Source organism: Anabrus simplex, chromosome 2 (genome assembly GCF_040414725.1).
Source record: "Anabrus simplex isolate iqAnaSimp1 chromosome 2, ASM4041472v1, whole genome shotgun sequence".
Lineage (NCBI taxonomy): Eukaryota > Metazoa > Arthropoda > Insecta > Orthoptera > Tettigoniidae > Anabrus > Anabrus simplex.
In genome coordinates, this window is record NC_090266.1 from 987,808,066 (window position 1) to 987,832,880 (window position 24,815).

At 38.7% G+C, this 24,815-nt stretch overlaps 1 protein-coding gene across 2 annotated transcripts in view; it reads left to right on the forward strand.

Moving 5' to 3' along the window:
• LOC136863754 (constitutive coactivator of peroxisome proliferator-activated receptor gamma) overlaps window positions 1–24,815 on the forward strand; it is a 1,011,420-nt gene that overhangs the window by 430,231 nt on the left and 556,374 nt on the right. For both annotated transcript variants that reach the window (XR_011017848.1, XM_068226360.1), the window contains exon 6: window positions 1,078–1,401. Coding sequence is in view for 1 of the 2 variants with exons in the window: in XM_068226360.1 (XP_068082461.1) it covers window positions 1,078–1,401 (324 nt within the window). In the remaining variant the exon portion in view is untranslated. The remainder of the gene's footprint in view (window positions 1–1,077; window positions 1,402–24,815) is intronic.

Sequence of the window (24,815 nt, forward strand, 5' to 3'; positions counted from 1 at the left end):
AAATTACTTAATTCTATTCCTTTCTTTACAATACTTCTACAGTTGAGCACTAACTGTTTTATGTCATCCCTACTTGATTTCCAGTTCTCTGTTCCCTTAACACTGCTGCCTAGCTCACCCTCTTTCCCTGAATGTACCTCCCTATAACCCTTCTAAACAAATTTCCTAACTTATATGTACTACTGCGGTTTAAGTGAAAGCCATCTGAGCGCAGATCCCTATCTCCTACCCACCCATTAAGATCTAGAAATTTCACTCCCAGTTACCCACATACCCACTCCATAGTCTCATTTAAATCCCCAATCACCTTCCAGTCAGTATCCCTCCTACACAGTATTCCACTGATAACAATCTCCGCACCCTTAAACTTCATCCGTGCTGCATTTACCAGATCCCACACATTCCCAACTATGTTGGTACTTATACCTGCTTGTCTTACGTTGTTAGTACCAACGTGAAACACCACCACTTTCTCCTTTCCCTCCTCCTTCTCTTCTACTTTCTTCAACATCTGTCTTAACCTAATTCCTGGATAACGCTCTACCCTGGTACCCTTTCCTCCACACACTTTTCCGACTTGTCTAACGATAGAATCCCCCATGACCAGAGCCTCAACCCTACCCACCTCATTTGATCCCCTCCCCTCCTGGTCAGTCCTATCTTTCCTGACAGCTGCAGAAGCTACTTCCTCCTCCCTTTTCTCCATCCCATGTACTGGATTGATCTGGTTAGTTTATTGATAATGACTTAGGTAATTATGTTGTATTAAATAACGTTAATACCAACTTGATTGTCATGATATGTACAAGATAAATCCTGTGTATTATGCAACATGGAAAATTTCTGTGGGTAACAAAATTAAGAGTTTTGGAAGCACATAAAATATTCATTCAGAAGCTGATCTAAATAGTGTTATTGCATGTGTCATAATGTAATTACTATGGTATTAAACATTTATATATATATTTTTTTTATACCTTCACAATTACTGAGGGGTGATGATCAAAGTTGTCTTGCAAATTCCTAATCTGCAACAGCTACTAATATTCCCCAAATTAATTCTTTGTGTCTTTACAGCTTCTGGGGAAAACGTAGAGAGGCCACTTGAAAGCTGGTCAGTAATTGTACAAACAGCTAAGGAGCTAATGAAATCAAATGTGCTCATGACCGCTGTGTATGGTGTAGTGGCAGATCATACTTTTGAGTTGTCTGCTTCATTAGAAGACAGACAGTGCAACAGATTCCCATCTATAGCTGTCCATTATTTAGCACTTCGCAAGAGAACGTATGGTGTGCTTTTGGAGCAGTGCTCTACAAGAATGCCTGTCATTTTTGAATATTGTGCTAATAAGAACAAACATCTACAACGTGAAGAAGTACTTGCTGATCCAGTACCACATGGTAAGAGAACATACTTTTTATTGAAACCTGATGTGTTTTATGAACATTTTATATTTGTGCCTGTGAAGGGTTTGCCTCTGAGAAGTTAGGATAGAATGATGATATGTTGATTATCATGATGAAGACTGTTTCTGGATTGGTTCAGAACTACATGGAAGTTTCTGTTGTTAAATCTCATTGTCCTTTTACATTTTCTTACTTGTCTTAGGTTCTCCTCACAAACTGTGTGCACAGCCTTCTGATTTTGTTGATACTTCTTGATTGTTGATGGGTTTTTTTTTTCATTGTTACTGTCCATAGCTCCTTTCATTTGAGATAGGGAGAATATAGAAGCCTGTAACAGCCATTTATGTGTGTTTTGCATTGGATATTTTCAAAGAGGGTAACAGATTCCAGTATAATATTCTAGGGTGAAATACAGTCTGGCTCACCAAGCAAGTAGCTGCAGGGTTTTGAATCACATAGCTATCAGCTTGCATTCGGGAGATAGTGGGTTTGAACCCCACTTTCGGCAGCCCTGAAGATGGCTTTCCATTTTCACACCAGGCAAATGCTGGGGCTGTTCCTTAGTTGAGGCCACAGTTGCTTCCTTCCCACTCCTAACCCTTTCCTATCCCATTGTTGCCATAAGGCTTATCTGTGTCGATATGACATAAAGAAAATCATCCTTTTTTAAAAAGGAAGAACTTTTAAAATATGACAGTCTGGCTCCTGACGGGTCATATTGTATCCTCAGAGACTTGAAGCTGATTCATACTAAAGTTGACATTTTCAAGAATAGCCTGCATTACATCTCCAAACCCTTCTTCAAGCAGCAGCTCCTCCTCCTCCATAATAACTTTCAGTGCTCTGTCAGCATACCTCTGTGCATGAATTAGGTGCCTCCTGAATCCTCTGTTTGCTGCTAGCACACTAGCCTCTTCTGCTTCTATGTCTGTTAATGGGCGATATACATAAAAGTTAAGTGCTTACTCGGAGCTCCTACTCGCTAGTGGAAGAGGGGAAACACTCAACTGATAAACAGGATACATAACATCTCGCTGCACTGCATGAGTCTTTACTTAATGTTTCGAGTGTGAACTGATGCTCACTGACGCACAGCTTCTAGGAACTGAGGCCCAGTGAGGTAGGTTACAACAGCAAGTTAAAAGTTTTCAGAATAATTTAACTGTTAGTTATCAAGGAGGAGGAGGGTACTGAATTTCAGGCAGGTTTCGTATAGTCTGTGTATTGAAGTCTTAACTCATCCTATTTTCAATATCTCAGCTACCAGATGTTCGATAATAAAAAATAAAAAAATTTAAAAAAGCAGCAGCAGCATTGTAGGTGATCTTCCAGGAAACAAGAAGTCAATTTGGGATCGAACTATCTGAAGATCAAGTTTCTGAAAGAATTCAAAATATGAACGACAGAATTAAAGCAAACACAGCTTTGAAAAGAACAGGAAACAAACCAGTCCAGGTAAATCGTGGGAAAAAAAATTACTGGATATAATGGAGAGTAACTCAAATCCATCAATAAACAGATTGCAAGTTAAGAAAAATGTCATGAAACAATAAATAATTCTACTAAAATTAAAATATTTATAATTATGGTAAACATAAATTATAATTGCATTAGTGAATATTTCTAATAATATTGCAGGACGAAAATCAGCAGTGGTGACTTCTTGATCAACACATGACCCAGGCACATCTTTAAGTCTTCCACCACAACCACCCCTATATTCTGTAGCAACACACCTTCAACACACCCGGGAAAGAAAGTTGAACAAGAAGGAGAAAAAAAAAAAGCCGGTGCAGAAATGTCATTTCCAGAGTTGCAAAAACGAGTGCTAATGAAACAGTTGCGAGTTTTATTGCATTGACAGAAGAGAAGTTATTGTGGGAAATGGACAACAGCAAGCAGAGAAAAATGTAGTGACAAAATATTAAATGTGTTCACACAATGTTCAAATCTGTATTTGGGTTATTTTAACCATTTATTTATTTTATGTTTCGCTTTCTGTTGGTCCTGGCAGATTTTATTTATAGCGGTAGATTAAACGGGGGGAATTCTGTTCCGTACTCCACTTTCTTCCGTGTCTTCCGTGTCAGGACTTAAAAAGAGTTTAATTAAAAAACAGCTAATTTTCTGGACAGGGGTTGGTAGTTTTAAATGTGATACATTAATTGCAGAAAAAATTGAAAGAAAAATTCTACATATTTCAGGAAGTAGATTTTTCAGTAATGATTTTCTCCTGCTCACTTTAAAAATAGCCTAGCTGAGTGACTCAGATGGTTGAGGCACTGGCCTTCTGACCCCATATTGGCAGGTTTGATCCTAGCTCAGTCCGGTGGTATTTGAAGGTGCTCAAATACGTCAGCCTCGTGTCGGTAGATTTAGTGGCACGTAAAAGAACTCCTGCGGAACTAAATTCCGGCACCTCGGCGTCTCCATAAACCGTAAAAGTAGTTAGTGGGACAAAAAGCAAATAACATTATTATTCCTTAAAAATAAAAAGGAAAGATTTGTAGTATCAGGACCCAAACATAGATTGACGTACTCTTAATCTCTGGCACAAAAAATAGTTTCAATCACTTATTAAGAGCATGATTTGAAGGCCATAATAATATGTATAACAAAGTACTTCACATGGTTCATGTATGTGGGTTACTGTAGTCACGTCCTAGTTCGTGAACCGTGGGCAACGGCTGAGTGGCCTAGTAAGTGGTCCTGAGAGTCGGGATACCAGTTGCTATGGAATGGGAGTGGGCATCTCAGACATATTCTGAGTCGTGGCCCTCCTTGTGCTCAGGCGGCTAGGACTACGCAATTCACCGGTGGTCCATAACCCGTTAGAGGAGAGATCCTCACTTGGACTATGTGCAAGTAGGGCAGCATCCTGCTTCATGAATTTACCGAGCTCAGAACACTTTAAGCAAGCCTCGGACCTATGGGAGTAATGGAGTCCCACTCCCATTTGACAGGCGAGGGACTCCTTGGAAACAACTTGGCGAACGAAATGGAGTTCAATGGGGAGCTATCAATATTAATGGGGCTTATGGAAGAAAGAAGGTAGAACTGGCTGAGTCAGCAAAGAGGATGCATCTGGATGTGCTAGGAGTAAGTGATATTTGGGTAAGGGGAGATAATGAGGAAGAGATAGGAGATTATAAAGTGTACTTGACGGGTGTTAGAAAGGGAAGGGCAGAGTCTGGGGTAGGGCTCTTTATCAGGAATACCATTGCATGCAACATAGTTTCTGTTAGACACGTAAATGAGCGAATGATGTGGGTAGATTTGTCAGTGGGAGGAATTAGGACAAGAATTGTGTCCGTGTATTCACCATGTGAGGGTGCAGATGAGGATGAAGTTGACAAGTTTTATGAAGCATTGAGTGACATCGTGGTCAGGGTCAACAGCAAGGATAGAGTAGTGCTAATGGGCGATTTCAATGCGAGAGTTGGGAATAGAACTGAAGGATACGAAAGGGTGATTGGTAAATGTGGGGAAGATATGGAAGCTAATGGGAATGGGAAGCGTTTGATGGACTTCTGTGCTAATATGGGTTTAGCTGTTATGAATACTTTCTTCAAGCATAAGGCTATTCACCGCTACACATGGGAGGCTAGGGGTACCAGATCCATAATAGACTATATCTTAACAGACTTTGAATTCAGGAAATCTGTTAGGAATGTACAAGTTTTTCGCGGATTTTTTGATGATACAGACCATAAAGGGATCTGTAGTGAACTAAGTATCTCTAGGCCTAGGGTAGAGAAAGTGAAATCTGTCTGCAAACCAATAACGGTAGAAAGTCTGCAGGACGAGGAAATTAGACAGAAGTACATGGATATGATTAGTGAGTTGTTTCGAACAGTAGACAGTAAGCAGGTTCAGGATATAGAAAGTGAATGGGTGGCATACAGGGATGCTGTAATAGAAACAGCAAGGGAATGCCTAGGAACAACTGTGTGTAAAGATGGGAAAAGGTGAACATCTTGGTGGAATGATGAAGTGAGAGCAGCCTGTAAACGTAAAAAGAAGGCTTATCAGAAATGGCTCTAAACAAGGGCCAAGGCAGACAGGGAGTTGTACGTAGATGAAAGAAACAGAGCGAAACAAATAACAAGTTGTTGAATCCAAAAAGAAGTCATGGGAAGATTTTGGTAACAACCTGGAAAGGCTAGGTCAAGCAGCAGGGAAACCTTTCTGGACAGTAATAAGGAATCTTAGGAAGGGAGGGAAAAAGGAAATGAACAGTGTTTTGAGTAATTCAGGTGAACTCATAATAGATCCCAGGGAATCACTGGAGAGGTGGAGGGAATATTTTGAACATCTTCTCAATGTAAAAGGGAATCATCATGGTGGTGTTGCAAACAGCCAAGCTCATGGGGAGGAGGAAAAGGATGTTTGTGAAATTATGCTTGAGGAAGTGGAAAGGATAGTAAATAAACTCCATTGTCATAAGGCAGCAGGAATAGATGAAATTAGACCTGAAATGGTGAAGAACAGTGGGAAGGCAGGGATGAAATGGCTTCATAGAGTAGTAAAATTAGCGTGGAGTGTTGGTAAGGTACCTTCAGATTGGACAAAAGCAGTAATTGCACCTATCTATAAGCAAGGGAACAGGAAGGATTGCAACAACTATCGAGGTATCTCATTGATTAGTATACCAGGCAAAGTATTCACAGGCATCCTGGAAGGGAGGGTGCGATCAGTCGTTGAGAGGAAGTTGGATGAAAACCAGTGTGGTTTCAGACCACAGAGAGGCTGTCAGGATCAGATTTTCAGTATGCGCCAGGTAATTGAAAAATGCTACGAGAGGAATAGGCAGTTGTGTTTATGTTTCGTAGATCTAGAGAAAGCATAAATGACAGGGTACCGAGGGAAAAGATGTTCGCCATTCTGCGGGACTATGGAATTAAAGGTAGATTATTAAAATCAATCAAAGGCATTTATGTTGACAATTGAGCTTCAGTGAGAATTGATGGTAGAATGAGTTCTTGGTTCAGGGTACTTACAGGAGTTAGACAAGGCTGTAATCTTTCACCTTTGCTGTTCGTAGTTTACATGGATCATCTGCTGAAAGGTATAAAATGGCAGGGAGGGATTGAGTTAGGTGGAAATGTAGTAAGCAGTTTGGCCTATGCTGACGACTTGGTCCTAATGGCAGACTGTGCCGAAAGCCTGCAGTCTAATATCTTGGAACTTGAAAATAGGTGCAATGAGTATGGTATGAAAATTAGCCTCTCGAAGACTAAATTGATGTCAGTAGGTAAGAAATTCAACAGAATTGAATGTCAGATTGGTGATACAAAGCTAGAACAGGTCGATAATTTCAAGTATTTAGGTTGTTTGTTTTCCCAGGAGGGTAATATAGTGAGTGAGATTGGATCAAGGTGTAGTAAAGCTAATGCAGTGAGCTCGCAGTTGCGATCAGCAGTATTCTGTAAGAAGGAAGTCAGCTCCCAGACGAAACTATCTTTACATCGGTCTGTTTTCAGACCAACTTTGCTTTACGGGAGCGGAAGCTGGGTGGACTCAGGATATCTTATTCATAAGTTAGAAGTAACAGACATGAAAGTAGCGAGAATGATTTCTGGTACAAACAGGTGGGAACAATGGCAGGAGGGTACTCGGAATGAGGAGATAAAGGCTAAGTTCGGAATGAACTCGATGGATGAAGCTGTACGCATAAACCGGCTTCGGTGGTGGGGTCATGTGAGGCGAATGGAGGAGGATAAGTTACCTAGGAGAATAATGGACTCTGTTATGGAGGGTAAGAGAAGTAGAGGGAGACCAAGACGACGATGGTTAGACTCGGTTTCTAACGATTTAAAGATAAGAGGTATAGAACTAAATGAGGCCACAACACTAGTTGCAAATCGAGGATGGTGGCGACGTTTAGTAAATTCTCAGAGGCTTGCAGACTGAACGCTGAAAGGCATAACAGTCTATAATGATAATGTATGTATGTATGTATGTATGTATGTATGTATGTATGTATGTAAGTACTTCACTACAAGCGCAAGACTAATATAGGGTTAAAAATGAGATGAATAGTCTGCATATCATAATTAATAAAATATTATTAAAAGGAACACATTTGGCAAATACTTAAGTAAGATTACAATCCTTTTAGTAGCCTTGCCATTTCATCCCTTCTTTGTTGATCTCTCTCTCATATATCTGCCCATCATCAACTTCTACGACCTCTTCATCTGCATTCACAGTTTCAAGAATTTCATGACCATCATTCCCGAGATATATTGTTCTACATGTACAGAATGAAACACACTAAAATAACTCTAAAATATCTCTATGGCTATCGTATTTTATTCTGAAGTATTGGAAAGCGTTATTTTACCTGCCCAAAACATCTCTCTATTATCACCCTCTCTTTTTTTATATACTTATTGTGGGGTGTTTGTTCTGCGGTTTCAGGATTTCAATACGGGGTCATAAGCCATGGTGCAATGCATAACCTGCATCCCCAAGAAGGGCATTTGCAGGATTGCCTCTCATTACTTTGCAAACATCAAAGCTTCACCAGATTCAAGATTCGTGCACTGAAGCAGGCCGAGTGACGTCCACACTAGTAAACTCTTCACTCGCGTTGCAAGTGGCTTGCACATTTATTATGGGTACCCCTTTCCTATTAATATATTCATCACCATGCTGCCCGTCTGCAACCAACACAACAGTAGATAACAAATAACAACTTCCACTTACATAAAACATTATTTCTGCATCTACTGACATTTTCTGGCAAGGTTTCAGCCATTTTTATTACCTACCAGTGCTAAGGGCCACTTACAATTTTTCAACAGATGCTTCTGTCTCACTTGCTGACGAATTTCATCAGCGGCCTTGGAAAGATTGTATTCATGACAATCAAGTTTATGCTTGTGTTCACGCCCTCATGTCGTTGGCTTTATAATATTACCACTTTGGTTTTCCACTAATATTTTATATGAACTGTTTTTAATTAGAATTTTAATAGAAGAAGTTTTAGTCTCCGACAAGATTATAGTTTAATCATAAGACAGTTTTCCATTAGCATCTTTATATATTGTATCACTTTTCACATTTTTATGTTCCGAATTTTAATAACTGACTAAACTTTTAACTTCCACTTTTAATTTAGTTATAATGTTGAAGATTGTGTTTAGGCTGAAGATGCCCTTAATTGAGGGCAATCCCACTGTCGGCAGCCCTGAAAATGGTTTTCCGTGGTTTCCCATTTTCACACCAGGCAAATGCTGGGGCTGTACCTTAATTAAGGCCACGGCCGCTTCCTTCCTACTCCTAGCCCTTCCTTGTCCCATCGTCGCCATAAGACCTATCTGTGTCGGTGCGACGTAAAGCAACTAGCAAAAAAAATTGAGGGCAAAACATGTCCCATGTAACTAAAAATCTATTTATGTAACCACTATAAGTGAAAATATAAGTATTGAATAGGTGGAACAAATTTAAACACCTTTATTATTGTTGAACTGTAAAAATTTTCAATACGGACCTAAAATGAGGTTTATAACATGTAATATAACATGTAATACAGAACACCCGCCGAATGGACCCTTAATCGAACCAAATTGACTATCAGTTGCTTTGGATAGGTTGCGAAATATTATTGGAAAGCATGGTGTTCACTACAAGTTAACAGCAGCATTCACAATTGAAAAAAAAATCCACCATGTATTGGTCATTTCATGACACCCTTAAGTGATAAAATAATCCCGATGCTAAAACGTGCATCACCCAAACAGCTGTTCAGAAGGAACCAACAACAACACGATCTGCAAGGATCTTACGTTACGTCGTTCTGAAGGAACAAAACTGCGAAATGCAGGAAACACTTATTCATCACGCGTTTAGAAGAAATGCCAAACACTGAACTTAATTAAAAAGTGGTAAATCACTTGAAACATATTATTATAGAACCGACTTTCAGGTTACAAATGGTTACGTTACGCTTAATAAAATTACAAGTCCACATGGTAAAATAAAACAAAATACAGAATTCTTTCCTATTTAACAATGACTACCATCACAGATCCATCTACTTATTGTTTGTCCCTACACACTATCTACAAAGTTATCAATTGATCAAACTCGACTGCGTGTAAAAATGAAAGAACGACAAAGATTGAAAATAAAATATCTTACCGGCTGACGAATCGAATCCGCATTCGTAATTCAAGTCTCACACTAATACGTTGAGTGTCAGCACGCATACCATCAAAGCAAAAAATGGACGTCAGAACGACAAAACAGTTAGGTCCGTAAAATAAAATAAAATAAAATACTGAAGTTCATTGAACTCAAACACGCATGGCAAACTGCAGTAATAGTCAATCACCGCTAGCTCAGTACCCAATGTTGGACAACCCTCGCCATTAGTGATTCCATAATCTTAGGTAAACACCTTCCAGCTGGTAAAGGGATGCACACAAGCTTGGCCTCGTTATTACTGAGCTTACACTCTTCACATTGCGTATACTACTGCAGACACTACCATCGCTCAAGTCACTTCGCAAAAACATCTAATCTAAGACTTGAGTATGTACAGCTGACATCCTAGACCTATCGTTGGGCTTACCTAACGTCTGCACACCGTAACACTAACCTCTATGTACACATGCCTTCCTAATTCTATCGTTGAGCGTAAACTAGGACGTCTCATCATCAGTATACTCCTAGGATAACGTGACGTCCTAAATCTATTGTCGTGCGGAAATTGGGTCGTATACACTTCCCCTAATATATCAGGCGAAATCGTAACTTCAAACAAACTTTGATATTTTTAGCTGTAAATCTGGTCGAAAGTAATAAAACACAACGAAACAAATCTTGCCACAGAAAGAACGCAAGTCGGGAAAATGCAGCAAGTCCCTATCTTGTTACTAAAACGTGAAATTGAAATATAAATAACGCGTGGCGAACAATCCACAACTCAAACACGATCTCAGCATGCTGAATGAAGTTTAGAAAAGAATAATGACTTCCAACATACGTCTGACACTACTTGACTATCCACACTGCAGTTTTAAGGTCAAGCCCTCAAATCGCCTACCGTCATTTTCCAAATATTCACATCCATGACTATCCAGTGAAACGAAACCCAATGAATCTATACAGCCAAACATATAGCTTTATAACGTCCAATATCTCATCCCACAAACGTTTCCGATTTAATGATAAATTGCCGCCTTGTAATTTATGAACTTTACTGATTGGAAACTTGTCATTACAATCAAACAACACCAACCGCGTATTCAAAATGCTCTTCTATCCTTGAGGTCATATTATTCTAATATTCATTATACTGACTTTACGTAACTAGTCACTTGATTTTTTTTTCTTTTACTACCATGATTTACAATCTCCACATGAATCTTTTTTTTTTTTTTTTTCACTTGGGATCCTACTTGAAATTTACTGTGCCTCACACAATAATCATCTCGAACCAACCTTCTCCAGCTCTCAGCTTTCGGATTGTTAGCGGAATATACTACAGCCTGCCACATAAATCTCACATTTTATATACAACCTGTCTCAAAAATTCATTCTCATCGCCTTCTCATGGCGGTATTATATGAAATATCCAGGCTTTCTCTGCCTTCAACGTTTGTACAACTCTTATCTCCACATATATAAATTCTTCGCTCTCAATCCATTTTCTTATATTTCAAAACTTTTTCAAACCTCAATCCTCTCGTGACAAACAACTTTTATAAAATACACCTTTTTATTTTACTGTTACTACAACTTTCGGACCGCGAGAATACAACACACTGTGATTTTCCATATCATCGACATACAATGTCACAAAATTTTACTTCCCATGAATAAAACATGACTTTATCGGATTTCACTGGAATTTTCTAGACACCTGCAAACCTTGTAGAACATACTTGTTAAATCCACTTTTAACATAGGAAAATTTTGTCCCGCGGTAAAACATTATTATTATTATTATTATTATTATTATTATTATTATTATTATTATTATTATTATTATTATTATTATTATTATTATTATTATTATTTCGACAAAAATTTCCTGAATTCAAACGATATTCGAAATTAAGAAATTCGCCACGACTACGTTCTCATTATCACCTTCCTAATTTTTCTCAATTCGGACAATATCTCAAAGAATATTAACACAGTATTTAAACTTCGCATTTATAGTTTCTTGACGTGAATTTTACAACACTAAAGATTTTCACACGCTGACCAGAAATATAATACCTTCGCCTGAGTATTACAAAATATCAACCCAACACACGCAATGAAAATTGGTAAGGACAAACAATAATCTAACTACAACATTGATACATAAATATACACAGACCTGTGATCGTAGCCATCGTCCTGGATTCTGGCTGCATCAGGCCAGTAAACCTCGTTTATTTAGCCTTCCATGGCTAAATTTACCAACATCTTCTCATACATACAACTTAAATTACACAACACTTTCCAACGCACTTTCAAACGTTTAGCAGGCGATGAACACTCTGCTCAAATGACCACATCTACTGCGTTCGCACGACCGCCGCTTCCTTTCACCCTACTGAGAGACCAGGTGTTCCAACAGATAAGAATCCAGACCCTGTGGCTCACATCCAGACTCTAACAAATATTATACGCACACACTGAATACAAAGAGAAACTCAATTACTTATTCACCCAAATATCTAAACCTTCAAAGTTCCCATTAGCGGCAGCTCAGAAAATTTCTATCATCTTCCATTCTAACAGTATATTTGAACCATAAACACGAACGTGTAATAAGTTATTTGGAGAGAAAATTTTCACACTTTTCTGCTGACGAGTGACGTGGGCTCCGCTGCTCCAGTAACCAGACAGGGACTGTGTAATGTTCGAAGGGAGATTTCTTTTATACCCTATGGAGTGACGCTACTCACACCATGAAGCTTGATTGCACAATCTGCTAATTCCGCATTCAATAGACCAATTTTCATGAACTTTGTTCCATAACTTCGGACAGACTTACGATTTATTACGGTGTTAATTTCATACTTTTACCATACTCGCAACAGGCAAAATAAATTATTTCTGCCCGGACGTTTATGAAGAATTCCTTGAATTTGAAAAATTGTTGAATATTCGAAGTCCACCGAAGTGTCCCGGCGTTTCACGAGTTCGCAGCTTGCTTGACGCGGGGCGCTCGCTCCCACGAAACAGAGAGGCTCTCGAAATGCAAACGTGGCCTCTCAAAAAAGTAGTTTGTAGCTGAAATAAATATTGGGAAAAATAAAAAATTATTTTCTCATCGTAGAATTATGGGTTCGATATGGCCCATGTAACTCATTCGGTTACACAGTACTATTGTGTCATCTTCCCTTCAACGAAGCTATTTAGATTATTACACTCTTCGTAACAACACTATAATAAAAACTTCACTTCCTCGTACGGTAGTGTCACTTTTGTGTCGATAATATTATGAGATTTAATTTCTACCAAAAGTGATATTCTTATCTGTGGGCAAGTAATGCTCATGCTTAGCTATTTGAGTAAAGTGTGCAGAGACGACAGCTGACCAAGGTTTGGCGCGTGCACCGACGATTTTCATTAGTTGCGAGAAGCAAAGAGTTGCATGAAAGATAGTTCTGTTTCCATTTTCGAACCAATATTAAAACTTTCAGTGATATCTAGTTAAACACCAGCTGAATATTGTTTATGCAGTGGAAGATCATGCGCAACTTAGACGTTGTCTAAGGCTTAAAACAAGTTGTCATTTCTGCAATCGGCCCTATCTGTTCAGTATGAATATATCCATCCTATTGTTACCACATGGTTCATGGTGTGGATTACTGTAGTCATGTCCCATGGATAATGGCTGAGTAGCCTTAGTAAGTGGCCCCGAGAGTCTGGATACCAGTTGCTGTTTAATACGAGTCGGCATCTCTGGCATATTCTGAATCATGGCCTTCCTGGCGCTCAGGCGGCTAGGACTACACAGTCTACAGGAGGTCCCTAAACCGCTAGAGGAGAGTTTCTTCCTGGGACTTACATGTAAGTAGGGTAGCATTCTGCTTCATAGGATTTAGCAGTTGGAGGAATTGGGATGAGAATTGTCTGTCTGTTCACCATGTGAGTGTGCAGAACTTACCGAGCTCAGAATATTTGGAGCAATCCTTGGACACTTCCATTTGACAGGCGAATGACTCCTTGGAAACAAGTTGATGAATGAAATATAATTCGATGGGAGCTACTCATATTAATGGGGCTTACAGGAGAAAGAATGTAGAACTGGCAGAGTCATCAAAGAGGATGCTTCTGGATGTATAAGGAGTTAATGATGTTCAGGCAAGAGGAGATAATGAGGAAGATACAGATTATAAAGTGTACTTAACAGGTGTTACCGGGCGAGTTGGCTGTGCGGTTAGGAGCGCGCAGCTGTGAGCTTGCATCCGGGAGATAGCGGGTTCGAATCCCACTGTCGGCAGCCCTGAAGATGGTTTTCTGTGGTTTCCCATTTTCACACCAGGCAAATGCTGGGGCTGTACCTTAATTAAGGCCATGGCCGCTTCCTTCCCATTCCTAGGCCTCTCCTATCCCATCGTCGCCATAAGACCTATCTGTGTCGGTGCGATGTAAAACAAATAGCAGAAAAACATTCTTTAAAAAGGAAGGGAAGTGTGAGGGATAGAACTTTTCATCAGGAATACTATTACATACAATGTAGTTTCTGTTCAGCACATAAATGAGCGAATGATATGGGTAGATTTAGCAGTTGGAGGAATTAGGTTGAGAATTGTCTCAGGCTATTCACAAGTTTTATGAAACACTGAGTAAGATCATCGTCAGGGTCAACAGCAGGGATAGGATAGCGCTAATGGGCGATTTCAATGCATGATTTGGAAATTGAACTGAAGCATACAGGAACATAATGAGTATATGAGTGGAAGGTATGTAAGCTAACATGAAAGGGAAGCATTACTGGACTTCTCTGCTTGTATGGGATTAGCAGTTACGAGTACATTCTTCAACCATAAGGCTAATCACCACTACACATGGAAGAGTAGGAGCACAATATCCGTAACTGACTATATCATAACCGACTTTGAATTCATGAAATCTGTTAGGAATGTTGGTGTATTCCTAGGATGTTTTAATGATACAGACCACTGTCTGGTCTGTAGTGAACTAAGTATCAACAGGCCTAGGATAGTGAAAGCGAAATCATTTGCACACTAATAAGGTGGAGGAAATTAGAAGTACATGGATATGATTAGTGAGAAGTTCCAAACAGTAGACAGTAAGCAGGTTCAGGATATAGAAGGAGGATGGGTGACACACAGGGATGCTATAGCAGAAACAGCAAGGCACTGTCTAGGAATAACCATGTGTAAAGATTGAGGAATATGTAAACATCTTGGTGGAATGATGAAGTGAGAAGAGCTTGTAAATATAAAATAAGGCATGTCAGGAAAGGCTCCAAACAAGGGCTGATAAAGACAGGGAGTTGTAAGCAGCTGAATGAAATAGAGAGAAACAAATAATTGAAGTGACGCACCAAAAAGGGATCTAACAGACATTTTGGACGTTTCTGCATAGTGGCCTAGTCATGTGGAAGAATTTGAAACGTGTTGCCGTGCTAGGGGGTGGAGAACTCCTGTCTCACACAGAAAAGGGATCTAACTCTAGTCCAGGATGGTGGAGCATAGTTCTTTGTTTGTGACAACGAGTGCATTGGAGCATGAAAATTCAACCAGGAAACGTAATGCGAATGAGTGGAAGGATGTCAAGTACAAACGTCTTAGGGATGTTGGCTTGGCATATACTTCAAAGAAAGGTGTTGCAGTTCTAGGGAGAAAGCACCAGAACCAGCAAGTATGTTTGCATAGAATAGGGATCTAAATGCATGGAGTGGAGTTGGTCAGAATATCGAGTACAATTTTTAAAGCTTTCAATGACGAGTGCTACTCTTTACCGAGCTCGTGGTTTACTATGTTTCCTAGGCAACTGCATGGAGAGTCCCCTTCGAACAGCCATGGCCGATTCCACCGTAACTCCTCATTCCAACTAATTTTAAAAAGTTGCGTGTTTGCCTGTTGGAAAGTAGAGATTGAGATTGAAAATTGTTAACCAAGGCATTATTTCTCTATGGCTATTTAGAACAAGATGACACATTATTGAGTGTAAATTCCTCTATTGATTCATTCATTATAGCCTACTTAGTTCAATGCGTATTTTTATATGCAATCGCTAATACATTTCAGTCACTTTTTCCATGACCTAAAAAACATGTTAGTCTACAGATGGCTCTTACAGCACATATTTCAAAACTAAGACGTTGTTTCCTGTTTTATTGTTATAGAATAAAATATGTAAATGCCGATATGAAGGTTGTTCTACACTCACCGCTGCACAGAAGGACGATCTCTTTAGAGAGTACTATGCTGGAAACTATGATAAGCAATCAGCAATCCTTATTGCGTGTATGTCACTTGTTCCAGTTCAGCATAGAACAGGGGCAGATGCTGACGAATTCAGATGAAGTGCCACCTACCTTTATACAATTTCCGTAAATGGAAAGTGTTTACGCATGTGCTAGAATATATTGTGTGACGTTTATGCTGTTGGTCATAAACATGTACAAAACTTACAGAAGAAAATGGAGAGTGGAATCTGCAGCCCAGAAGATCGATGGGGATTACATAGAAATCGGCCACACCAAATATTAGACAGTGATAAACAACTTATTCGGGAGCATATCGCCTCGTTTCCAACATATGAAAACCATTATTCCCACAGGAAGAATATTGGGAACTTTGAATATCTCAGCCCAAACCTTTCATTGAAAGCAATATACAGACTAATTTTGAAAAACATAGTGATTCTAAAGTAAAATTTTGGTTCTACTGGGATGTATTCCACAAGAACTTTCAGCTAAAGTTTGGTCAACCGAGATCGGACACTTGCAAGTACTGTAATAAACTGTACATGAAACAGCTTGCCTCTGAGACACCTGAGGAGGCAGAGAAGATAAACAGACAGTCTGAGCTCCATCATAGGAAGGCTGAGAAGGGCTACACAGCATTAGCAAATGACACAATATGTGGAAAGGAATATTTGAACGTCATTGTACTGTGTATTGACCTGCAACAGGTTATATTTTTTTAAATCTAAACTCACTCACAGTTCAATTTTCTACCAACGTCAGCTTTTGTGCTGCAATATGGCTGTCCATAATACAGGTACAGGTGGAGTAAATTTATTCTTATATAATGAGATGGTTGGAAAAAGAGGTTCCAACAAAGTTACATCCTGCCTCTTAAAATATGTGAGGTCTCACTTCTCTGTTCTTTCTCCTCATACTGAAAGGAAATTAATCCTTTGGTCTGACAGATATGTTGAACAGAACAACAACTGGCTGATTGTATCTCTTCTGCTCTGCTTAATTTGACTGGGCTATTTCACTACAGCTGATCAAAAATTCTTTGTATAGGGACATTCTTTTCTATCGTGTGACAGGGACTTTGCCCTCTTGAGTTTAGTGCAAATTCCAACTCAACTATTGGAAATATTTGCAACTGTGAGACTATCAAATCCCTTTGAAGTGACAATGATCAGCAGTGAGGGCTTTTTTGATTTTGGACACGTTGAAAAAGGGATAAAGGGCGAACCACACCTGAAAATCACTACAGTAACGTGGCTTCAGTTAAGTGCAGCTGACTGTAATTCCATACATGTGCGTAAAACTCACAATGTGTTAGAGCCGTGGAATCACCCCCCCTAAGTTACACGGAAAAGAAAGAATGTGACTACGAAACCCCTTATTATACCAGAGGAACTACCTAAGGCGTATCACATGCCCTTAACCCTCAAAGAGGAAAAGAAGAAAGAATTGACTGACATGCTGCAGAAGATCTAAAGTTACCATGAAGATATTTTGTCCTTGTGAATGTGAACTATGTCTAATGATATACTGATTGCTTAATGTTACCCCCTCTTTGGGCATTATACTTTGTGTTTTATTTTAAAGTTTTGTTCTATTATTCTTTGTGTGTTTGTTGTTTTTAGCTCTAAAGAAACGTGTGCAACCATGAACATGGTCAAAGTTTTTGATATATTGTGACTTTTTTTTATGAAAGGAGGAGAAATAAAATGATTTTTGTATATAAAATAGCCTACGTTGCAGTATCATACGTACCAACCTTTCCGATTTAGGCGGGAGACTCCCGATTTTCGTCAGGTTTTCCCGCCTCCCGATTATTATATTATTTTTCCCGATTTTAGCTTACTTTTGGTGAACTTCAAACATTTGTTTTCAGATCCCGCCATTTCAGCTTCTTTTTTTTTACGCCATTGGCTGGAAGTCCTTTGCTCATTGGCCGCTTTCAAATGAAATATCTAAGTTTATTCATGCCAATGTGTGATGATTATTGAAACCTGTATATCGCGACGCGTATATCGATTGTCAATCTCTCGTTCTCGTGTGCTATGTCATGGTTATGCAAGTTTCACATCAGTCTAGTCGATTCTAGAGACTAGTCGCTAGATATGGATTCTTTTATAGGAATTTAGTGATAGAATTTTAGTGATAATGAGTAGTCACTTTTCTAGAGAATTTAGGAGCCACTTGGTGACAATTCTGACTAATTTTAATTTATCTCAATATAAATAAAAGTGTCTGTACATTGTTCAGAATTGAAAAAGAATGATATTTCTGTACCGGTTGTGACCACAGTAACAAGGATAAATACACTTTCTAATTTTCCATAATTTTTGTCTGTCTGCATGTATGTATGTATGTATGTATGTATGTATGTATGTATGTATGTTTGTGTCTAAGTATGTACGCCCATCACGAGAAAACGGCTGAAGAGAATTTAATGAAAATTGGCATATAAATTCAGGGAATAAGTCGCTACAATCTAGGCCATAAATAATTGTATTCACGCTGAGTGAAATGGTAGTTTAGCGGAAGGCCTAAAATTTAATTCTCAAATATTTATGTTATTGGCCCTATTGATAAATACTACATAATTAAAGTTATTTAATTTCCTATCATTTATGTCTTATACATTTTTACCGTACCGACTATGATAACAGAGGTATTCATGAATTTGGATTTTTGTTGCTAAGTCCATATCAGCGCCGAAGTACGAGAAAATGGGGAAAAGAATTTAATGAAAATCGGTATGTGAAGTTGGGGTGTAAGGAACTACAGTCTACGCTATAGATAATTTTATTCATTCTGTTCAAAATGGTAGTTTAGGGGAAGGTGCCAAAAAGTTAATTTTTAATTACCTATCTTTTTGGCTATATTGAAAAGTACTACATAACAAAAGTTATAGAGAGTACAATGTCTGGTTATTTATATCTTATTCAGTTTTACCGTACAGACTGTAATAATATTGGTGGTGATGGTGATTAAATTGTGAAGATGATTATAAGAATGAGAAAAAAATCATGAAGGAACGATCGCTGAAATAATAACACAAGAGGGAGTCACGAAAGAAAGGAGGACTCGCTTTACATTAGATGCTTTAATATCACAGAGTCGGAAGAAAACTACAGTAAATGTGAAGGCCTGCAATATAGAAAGCTCATAAAATTGATCAACAATAACATTACATTGACCATAGTTTGCTGTGATGGGCTTTGTGTATTCTGCTGCCATTTATCTCCGATAGATGGGATTACTGCTGCGTACCTAGTATAACAGCCTGCCTGAATATTGGCAGGAAGTAGCTGGGGAGTTAGATCTCTCTCTTCTTTAGCATGCTATTCCTCTGGTTCATGAATATTTTGATACTGCTGGTATGTAACACACTGGATCATCATAGTATTCCAGCTTTTTGATCCCTACTCTGAGGCAGTGATTGGAATGAGCAGTGTGCACACTTAAATGGAATGACACCGGAGTGTTCACGGCTGTCTGCGGCCTGGTCGTTCTAGCTCTGGAACTTTCAACTGTTAGATCGACACCGTAGTACTTTTCATTAAAAGTGAGAAAATGTGCTGTTTTCCATTTTATCGAATATTTCATATGACAGAGTTACTGTACTCTTAATCGTGACATTTGTACTAACATCATTGTAATGACCTGTGCTGTCTTCATTTGGGAAAACTATATGGACAGTCTTTCTGAGAATTCCGTAGCAAAGTACGGGTACAGCAGCTAGTTATTTGATACAAATAGCATTGAGCTTCACATAACCACTCAGGCGCTTGATGCAATATATTAATCTATGCATTTGCTAAGTAATGGCATCTGAGTGCATGACCAATTCACACATATGGAACATGAGTTCATACTATTTTTGGAAGGCTTATCAGAGTAATACCAAAATAAATGGTCCGTTATTGGACATTATAAATTTTCCAGCTAACTCATTCTTGGTTGCCAGCATTTCGCCCCCGTCTGCTAGGTTGAGCTCATCAGTTGGTACCTAGCACACCTACCAAGATGTTGACTAGTGCATTGGTATTATAAATTTACTCATTCAGAACAAATATTTCAGATTCCCTTTGGGAATCAACATCTATATCATAGGCTTATCGGAGACTGATCATCTCACTCACATACTTTCTATGAGGTAATAGAGATATGTAATTTTTAGCCTTGTAGCCTCGTATAGCAGCAGTCGGGCTTTGAGACAATAAGTGTTATAAATATATCATAGTACTGTATTGTGCAAGACATGTAGAATAAGCAGTTTTGACCAATTATATCTCCTGATTTCTCCTGGTTTTCATATCAAAATCTCCTGATTTTTGGTTTTGTAAAGTTGGCAGATATGCAGTATCTATCTGCTATAACATCTAAATCATATGCATATGAGCAACAATCAGTTGGTTCTCAATAAATGGTACTTGTTTGGGTAAAGGAGTGTGCCACTTAGATCCCTCTTCCACATTTTTGTTCTTTTGTTATAAATAATTTCTTTTGTATGTAGTTGGTGGATTGTCTAATTGTCTCAATCATCATACTAGTTATCAATCTGCACATAATGGCACATATTATACCTAAATTTGGTTTAAATACATTTTTTGCAAAATAATAACTCATAATACAGTTGTTGGTTGTTAGACCCCTATTTGGCACATCGCTTCAATTGTTGATTCCAAGAAAAACGCTTGGGAAGACTTCGGTAATAACATGCGGTAATAACCTGGAAAGGCTTGGTCAAGCAACAGGGAAGCCTTTCTGGACAGTAATGAGGAATCTTAGAAAGGGAGGGGAAAAAGGAAAATAATATTGTTTTCCATAAATCAGGTGAACTCATAGTAGATCCCTGGGAATCGCAGGACAGCAGAAGAAATATTTTTAAAAATCTTCCCAACGTAAAAGGAAATCTTGCTGCTGATGTTGCGAATAACCAAGCTCATGGGGAAGAAGACAATGATGTTAGTGAAATTAAGCTTGGGGAAGTGAAACGGATGGTAAATAAACTCCATTGTCATAATGCAGAAGGAATAGATAAAATTAGAGCTGAATTGGTGAAATATGGTAGGAGAGCAGGGATGGAATGTCTTCACAGAGTAATAAGATTACAGTAATATAGAATGTTAGTAAAGTACATTCTAATTGGACATAAGCAGAAATTGTACGCCGGTTTGAGTGGCTCAGACAGTTAAGGCACTGGCCTTCTGACCCCAACTTGGCAGGTTCAATCCTGGCTCAGTCTGGTGGTATTTGAAGGTGCTCAAATACATCAGCCTCATGTTGGTAGATTTAATGGCATGTAAAAGGAACTCCCGCAGGAAAAATTTTCAGCACCTCGGTGCCTCCGAAAGCCAAAAAAGTAGTTAGTGGCACATAAAGCCAGTATTATTATTATTATTATTATTATTATTATTATTATTATTATTATTATTATTATTATTATTATTATTATTATTATTATTATTATTATGAGTAATTATATGCATTTATAAGCAAGAGAACAGGAAGAATTGTAACATATAACGAAGTATTTCATTGATCAATATGCCAGGCAAGGTGATCAGTGACAGTTTGGAAGCAAATGTGAGATCAATGGTTGAGAGTAAGCTGGATGAAAACCAGTGTGGTTTCAAACCACAAAGTGGCTGCCAGGGTCAGATTTTCAGTATGCGCCAGGTAATTAAAAAATGTTACGATAGAAGTAGACAGTTACGTTTCATAGATCTAGTGAAGTCGTATGACAGAGTTTTGAGGGAAAGATGTTAGCACTATGAATTATAAGATTTATTAATAGCAATCAAATGCATTTGTGTTGAAAATTGGGCTACAGTGAGAACTGATACTAGATGAATTTTTGTATCCAGGTATACAGGAGTTAGACAAGGCTGCACCTTTGTTGTTTATGGTGTACATGGATCATTTATAAATTGGCAGGGAGGGATTCAGTTCGGGGGAAATGTAGTAGGTAGTTTGGCCTATGCCAACTGTTTGGTCTCAATGACAGGCTGTGCTTAAAGCCTGCAATCTAATATACTGGAGTATGAAAATATGCCCAATGAGTGTGCTACTAAAACTAGCATTTAAAAGGTTAAAGTGATGTCAGTAGGGAAGGAACCTAAGTTAGTTGAATGTTAGGTTGGGGATACAAAACTGGAACAGGCTAATAATTTTAAGTGTTTAAGATGTGTATTCTCCCAGAATGGTAGTATGGTAAGTGAGATAGAATCAAGGTGCACAAAGCTAATGTAGTGAGCTTGCTGTTGCGATCAACAGTATTCTGTAAGAAAGAAGTCAGCCGTTGGACGAAACTATCTTTACACCAATCTTTTCTTGGACGAACTTTGCTGTACGGGAATGGAAGGTTCATAAGTTAGAAATAAGAGACATTAAATTAGTGAGAATGATCGCTGGTAAAATCAGGTGGGAACAATGGTTGAGGGTACTCAGAATGAGGAGAAAAAGGCTAAGTTAGGAATGAACTTGATGGATGAGGTGGTACACATAAACTGGCTTGGTAGGTGGGGTAATGGAAGGTGAATGGAGGAGAATAAGTTACTTTGGAGAATAATGGACGTGAAAGCCAAGATGTGGATGGTTGAACTCGGTTTCTAATGATTAAAGATAAGTGGTATGGAACTGAACAAGGTCACAAAGTTTGTTACAAATAGAGGATTGTGGAGTCATTTAGTAAATTCACAGAAGCTTTCAGACTGAATGCTGAAAGGGATAACAGTCTATAATGAAGGGGGGTTGTGTGTGTGTGTTTTTTTTTTTTTTTTTTGCTCCCAAACGACCCGCTACCTTCCTGGATACATATCCTTAGAGTCTTGACGGCATGGTAGTTTGGTGACACATCACTAACAACAAAGACGGCTTCCTACTGGTTGCCTCAATTCTTCTTAGATAACTCATCATATAGCTTCTCCCTCGGAGCGGCAGAAATCCCTCGTTGAAATAAAATCTTAAACTGAAACTGAAAACACACATAAGTACGTGTCCGACCACAGTTGAAGTTAAGCACACACTTGAGCACATATACTCAACTTGCACCCTTGTTTTCCTTCGCCTATAAACCTAAGATCCCATTTCTCATCTGAACTCAAGTATCGCATAGAAACCAGAATTTTTCTGGAAGCATTCCTTTCGTAACATTCACGTCAACACACTCATTGCACTTTACTTGACTAATCTGTCCGATAGCTTTCGTTGACTAAGCCTCGCTTTGAAGCAGAAAGGTTTATTAATTATTCAGTCCACTTGAAATGTCAGGAAGACAAATGAAAAGACTCGTAAATGAGAATTCCACCCATAACGTAAGAGAGTGGCAAACTATTTGTGTTCCACATCCATAGTAATATGAGAATGAATCTTGGCGTCTTTCACCCAGCATACTTCGAAGAAAACTTTCTTTCTGAATAGCACGATCTGGAATCATCTCTTAGATGTCTTGCTAACCTTGAACCAGCACATCATCTGCTACGCCTTCCACGTGATCACTTACCACCAATGAAAACTGTTCAGTCTCCAGCGCAAGCATTGTTCGGAACTCTGCTGCTGGTTGACTAATCCAAGGAAGTAAGCCCCTGACCTTCACAAAATGACCGACTCTATACCGCTAGCTTAGAGAAATGTCTTGTTCACGCACTAACCCGACGTTCTGGTGTTTAAAACTCGAAATATACGGGTTCAGTAGGTATGTATTATTATTCCTACCTGTTTTATCAGTAATCGTGTTTCTACTTTCATATTGTTATCTCTAGCTTATTAACGTATTTCAAATCCACCCGTCTTTCACCCTGTCAGCAAAGCTGATCAGGAAAGAAAGCATAGCTTTGTATGTATAATACGGTCTGCAAACTTGCTTCTTTCTGCTCTTCTACAAAGTGTTGGCTGATTCGGAATCAGACCCATCTAAATCCCCAAGTAGTTTTTAAATTATTCTGTTGTTTAGAATAACACTGATTGCAAGCTTTGCAACATTTTTCAATTTCATTCTCTTCAGGTGTGTTTGAAGCATCGTTTGTCTTCTCAAGATTGTAGTTTGTGCTTTGCCACAGAGGAAGCTGGTCACTATTTTGACCTGAAGACATGTTGGCCTAGCTATATTAGGTTAGAATGAAACCTGCAAGATTGCCTGTTCTGCTAATAGGTTGTAATAAATTTCCTGAGGAAACAAAAAAATGTTCATAGCATACTCAAATAAGGGAACTAAGATCAATAGCTCCAGTCGCTTAAGTGCGGCCTGTATTCAGTATTCAGGAGATAATGGGTTGGAACTCCACTGTCAGCATCCCTGTTCATGTTTCTGGTTGAAGGAACTTCCATCAAGCTCTTGAGTGAGTTGAAATGTTAATTGATATGTTCCTCTCGCTTCCCAGTCTCTACTTTTTTGATTTTTAAGTAAAAAATCCCTTCTCAATGCATTACCTGGAATGTAGCAAAAATTAACTGTGAAAAAGAATGTCTGTTGTACAGTTATTTCCTTCCTTCCTTCCTTCCTTCCTTCCTTCCTTCCTTCCTTCCTTCCTTCCTTCCTTCCTTCCTTCCTTTTATTAAACAAGTTACATTGTTGGAGTACTTTTAATTGACAATATCCTACTGCCTTTGACAACTGGTTCCCAGGACAGGAACACTTGATGTCATGTGTCTGTTACCAACAGCAAGATTTGAAGGGTAGTTTTGTATGATCATGTACAATGTATAAGTTATGATTTGAATTGTCTGGTGCTCTGTTAAATGTACCGTACGTTATCTGATCAGTATATGGAGATCCCTATATATATCTAAAGCAGGGCCTAGATGTCGGTATGACTGTTGCTGCTGCTGCTGCTGCTGCTGCTGATGCTTTAAATTGCAGTTGTGGGCTCGATGTTGTTCAGTCAGGACCATTTTTTCTCTTCTCTAGTTGCCCAAGTTGACTGGGGAAGTGATTGTGAGGTGAAAATGATAAGGCACAACTACAACAAAATCACATCCTGATGTTGACCGACAGGGACCG